The following is a 5,028-nucleotide window of genomic DNA, read 5'->3' on the forward strand; positions in this document are numbered from 1 at the left end:
AATATTTGTTTGAATAGAGTGAAATGGGTGGAATCTTTTTTTGTTGTTGAAAGGAATGAAATAAACAAGTGAAGTAAGTCATTTTAAATAAATTATTGGAAACATTTGTTTGAATCGAGTGAAACGAGTGGAATCTTTTTTTTAAAGGAGTGAAATAAATGAGTGAAGTGTGTTGTTCTAAACTAATGAAATTTTTATTTTTGTAAATGATTGAAATTATTTGTTTGAATTAAGTGAAATGAGTGGAATCTGTGTTTTGAAACAAGTGGAGTATGTTATTTTAAAGGAGTGCAATCGTTATATCTGAAAATCAGGTTAGGGGTCGTTTCCAGTGCTTGCTGTTCGCTCGTCATGCATCGCTGCTCTTATTTTCCTGCACGCATCGGGCAAAAGAAGGACATGTGAGACTAAGATGACAAATTCTAACACATGGTACAAAGTGGCCAGCTTGGTAAGTTACCAACAAAAAATTGCAATCAAAAAAATAATTCTAACACATGGCATAATCAAATCATCCCTTTTAACTCCTCCAACTGTATCATCAAGGGCTACATATCTGTTATCCACCCTCTGATGTTTAACCTCATCTGAGTCAACCAGATCTATTCCTGGAATAGCCTCCACAGAATCCAACAAATCTGCGAATTTGTCGGTTTGGTCATCTTCAGTTACCTCTCGCACGATGTCAAGCCTCCCCGAATGGCTAACAAAAATAGTCGAAGTCAGGAAAACAGGCAACTCCCACGCCCCCTAGCACCCCGATCCAGAACTCTCTCCCAAAAATACTGACATGCTAAGGAACGGACATGATGGATATAAGTCAGCGCGTTCGTACTTGTACCCAAGAAGCGCAGGAGCAAGCTCAGTGTCAATACGCTAACCTGTGCATCCGTTTCTGCTCTTCTTGTTCTTCTACTTACCCATAGGACACAGCTTGAAGAAGAGCTAGTACAGTGCACCACATCCAGAGCAGTTATGACCGACCAACCCTGCAAGGGGCGCCCCTACCAGACACGCTAGTATTCATACGAAAATAAATAAGACCTGGCCCACTCCTGTGAGGTATATCGCTACGTATTCACCTCGGCCTACTAATAACCCGCACCGTATCGCGCAGGGCCTATATTAAGTAGCAATCACGACGCCTTGCCGAACGACCGGGATAACGGCAGCGCGTAGCCGCATGTCTCAAAAATTTACGTCCATAATAAAGCAACTAATATGCGGTCATAAAGAAAAAATTAGTTGTTTTATGCTTCATGAACTTATTGCCATCTCTGAGACAGCGTGTTAGCTGATGAGGTGGATCACACATCATCTGGCAACGAGGAGCAGAAGAAGACAGACGAAGAAACATCGAGTGTTTGAAGACACAGATTACACACGTGAAGTTGAAAAGAATTTACAGACAGACAGAAACATGTACATACACACGCGTACCGTACATGATTTACAGACATACAAAACCGTGTGAAACTCACACGAACACCTGTAGAACACGTTTTGCCCAAAATATAGGAACGATGAAGCCCCAGATGAACCCCAACACCAGGCGACTTATTCCAGCGATCCCACGATCGACCCCGGCGCACTGATCAGTGATCACAGGCTGCACTTCACATCACATTCGTGTTGGTTCTTGGAGCCGCGCCGTGAAGCACCGCGGTGCCGGCCGATGTCGTCACCTGCTGGGCCTTGCTCGCCACGGCCGTAGCGACGCCGGCGACCTTCTCGTACACCGTGCTCGCTAGCTTCTTGCCGTACTCCGTGGTGCCCGCCACCGCGGACTTGATCATGTCGTACACCGTGCTCGCCAGCTTCTTGCCGTACTCCGTGGTGCCCGCCGCCGCGGACTTGATCATGTCCGTGTACGTCGCGCCAGGCGCGCCCTCCGTCGTCGCGTCCGTGGCGGCGTTCTTCAGCCCCTCCGTGCCGGTGTAGGACGCCCGCGTTCCCTCTTGCGGCAAGTCGAGGTCCCTCTTCCCGGCACCGGCGGTCACCGATTCAGGGGCGGCAGTTGCGCTGGAGTCGTCCTGCGCGTTCCCGCCAGCGCCGACGCCGGGGGTGACCAGCTGCGCCTTGCTCGCCATGACCGTGCCGACGCCGGCGACCTTCTCATATACCGTGCCAGCTGCCGTATTCTTGAGCCTGTCCGTGTCGCTCCCGGTGTACTCGGCGTCCGTGGGTGCGTCGTTCCGTTCCTCCCCGGTGCCGTCCGACACCGGCATTGCCTCATACTCTTTGCTCACGTCGACGTCCATCTTCCGTGCGCCGACTTGCTTGGGGTCGTCTGACACAGTCATCGCCTCCAAGTTACGGACGGCATCCGTCGTGCCGATGTCTTGGCCACCTGGCGGCATGGGCGTGCTCGAGTTCGGCACGGCCGGGTCCTCGACGACAGGGCTGCCGAGATCGCCGAGCGGCACCCCCTGGGTGTCGTCGCGCTTCACCTCCTGCGCCGCTGCCGGGGCGCCAAGGTCAGCAAGCCGCACCCCCGGAGCCTCGTTGGGCTTCACCTCCTGCGCCGCTGCCGGGGCGCCAAGGTCACCAAGCCAAACCCCCGGAGCGTCGTCGCGCTTCACCTCCTGCGCCGCTGCCGGGGCGCCAAGATCGCCGAGCGGCACCCTCTGGGTGTCGTCCAGCTTCACCTCCTTCGCCGACGGCGGGCCGCCCAAGTCGCCGAGCCGCATCCCCGCGGCGTCGTCGCGCTTCACCTCCTGCGCCGCTGCCGGAGCGTCGTTGTGCTCCACCTCCTTGGCCGCCGCAGGGATCCTCTCCGAGTCGTACACTGCAACCAATCATCACAAGCGATAGAAGCCTTAAGCACCGACAGAGTAGACGAGTGCCACACACCGCGAGCATCTACTTACTGGGTGCGCCGTGCTGCTCGGGACTGGAGTCCGCGAAGATGGGCTTGTCCTCGACGTCTTGCTGCTGGTATCCGCCCTTGTCCACCTCGGCTTCCCTCGTCGCCGCATCCTCCTCGTCCTCGCCGGTGCTGTTGCTATCACCGCCCCCGGTGTCCTGCTCGTGATCGTGATCGTGATCGTGGCCGTGGCCGGCGATGGTGTTCTTCATCTTCCTCATCCTGTCCTTGACTCTCCTGAACATCGGCCTGTGCTCCTTGTCGTCCTGGTGCATCTGTTGCTGCCCGCCCTCCTCAGCTGCAGGCACACACATTTGCAAGTAAATCAACAATGAACTCGTCATAACGGATATAGCAATGGCGACGCCGTGCCGGGGGGAATCCAGAGACGAAATTCACTGTCGCACTACTCACCGGCGATGTTGTCGGGGGCCGGCGCGTCCATCGTCGCACTTACGTCGGTGCAGCTGCTCTCTCTCTGTGTGTGTGTGAGACGGTGAAAGCCTAGATGGATCGAGGATGGATGGATAGATATAAGATAAGCGGAGCAGAACGAGCGCTCGTGGTGGGCGCACACGTGTACGTGGGGTGGGTGGAGACGCGTGGTCCTGCTGCTCCGTGCCGACTGGATTTAGTTTGCTGCTCCGTGCCGACTGAAATTGCTCTGCGGACCATAATTGCCAGCCGACGTACGTACGCGTCGTGCCAAACTCGTCCAGGATATTTTGGCCGGTGATACGTCGCGTCGGGGTTTGCCTCTTTGGTCGGTGTTTTTTTTTTTGAGATGAGAGAAAAGAAAATATCTACTACTCGCTCTATTATTTTTGACATGGTACAATCGAAGTCGGTCACATACTCACATACACGAGCATCTTCGAAAAACTGAGCCAACATAGCATCTTAAGATTTTACAAAGTCATCGTAGAAGCCTTACAGTTGACGCGAACGTCTCCTCCCACTGAACGAACATCGCCGGAAGTCTGAAATAAATCCAGAAATAATGCAAGCACCAATGTCAAGTCTATGATTTCAATCCTGATGGGCTGGGGTATCCACTATCCTCCTAACCATCCAACCACATGTTGGTCCACGAAACTCTCTATTCTATAATGTACTATGTAGTGTGTATAGATTTTTATTGAATGTCAAACTTTGACCAAATTAATAGAGAAAACTATTTCTATCTGCAATATCAAATATATAGATATATTGATGACTCATTTTCTACACTCTGGCTACCTTAAATCTGGTTGACCAGATTTGCTCATGAGCCCTGCTCTCGCGACTCCGCGGCACTCCCCACCCCGCGTTGACCACCGCCTCAGGCCGTGCTCCGGCGAGCCCCAGCCCACCCCTATCGGGGTTAAATTCGGTGAATCTCGGGCAGGGGGTCCCGAGCTGGTGATCTTGGCTAGATGGTAACAAGATGAACGAGGGACACGATATTTACCCGGGTTCGAGCCCTCTCGAAGAGGTAAAACCCTACGTCCTACTTCTGTTATATTGATTGTGATGGAGTAGAAAGCAGATGATGTTCTACCTCGAGATGGTATGAACGAATCTAACTGAACTTAGCTTAACCCTACGGGCTAAAACCCCTTGGCTTGTATAGGGACCGAGGGTACCAAGGGTTACATGTAGGTTGATTACATCTAGGGATAAGCTTGCCGATGGTTTGAACATGTATTGAAGTGTGCACCAAGTCTTTAGAGGATTCCATCTTAAGTACGTCGAGGGTCATAGTAAGCATGGCCCATTCTTTGGTTATCTGGGGTCCTCGGCCCCGCCCATGACTGGCAGGCCGACGTGGTTAGCACCCCTAGCCTATGACACCGTCAGTAGCCCCTGAACTGGTCTTCAAGCTGAGGACATTGATTGACTCCTCGGAGCGGCTTCAACTTCGGTCTTCGGCTTCGTAGACGGGTTCAACATACTTGATGCTTTTGTATTGATTCCTGTCTGAGGACACCTCTGGATCTGAAGTCCTTACAAATCCCTTTTCCGGCATCTTCCTCTACTGTAACTGTGCTTCAATCCGAGAAGTAAAGTTCTTTGGATATCCGAGGAGTTTTAACAACGCCCTTTTCAAAATGCTTGTATCAGATCTGAAGACCCGATCCAAACCTCGGTAGCTTAATGGCGAAGTTTTGTAGTGCATGCAC

General features: G+C 52.2%; 1 protein-coding gene across 2 annotated transcripts; it reads right to left on the minus strand.

Annotated features, from left to right (window-relative positions):
- Positions 1-1,344: 1,344 nt before the first annotated feature.
- Positions 1,345-3,379, minus strand: LOC119318720 (low-temperature-induced 65 kDa protein-like). Of its 2 annotated transcripts, XM_037593313.1 has the most exons (4): positions 3,281-3,379; positions 2,871-3,164; positions 2,715-2,788; positions 1,345-2,582 (listed from the first exon to the last, which is right to left on the minus strand). In XM_037593313.1, the coding sequence occupies exons 1-4, from the start codon at positions 3,309-3,311 to the stop codon at positions 1,617-1,619; spliced, it is 1,365 nt and encodes a 454-aa protein (XP_037449210.1). In that variant the 5' UTR covers positions 3,312-3,379; the 3' UTR covers positions 1,345-1,616. The 2 variants fall into 2 exon arrangements, with proteins under 2 accessions (XP_037449210.1, XP_037449209.1); XM_037593312.1 differs by having other exon boundaries at positions 1,345-2,788.
- Positions 3,380-5,028: the final 1,649 nt, after the last annotated feature.

This window comes from Triticum dicoccoides, chromosome 6A, assembly GCF_002162155.2.
Source record: "Triticum dicoccoides isolate Atlit2015 ecotype Zavitan chromosome 6A, WEW_v2.0, whole genome shotgun sequence".
In the NCBI taxonomy this organism is placed as follows: Eukaryota; Viridiplantae; Streptophyta; class Magnoliopsida; order Poales; family Poaceae; genus Triticum; species Triticum dicoccoides.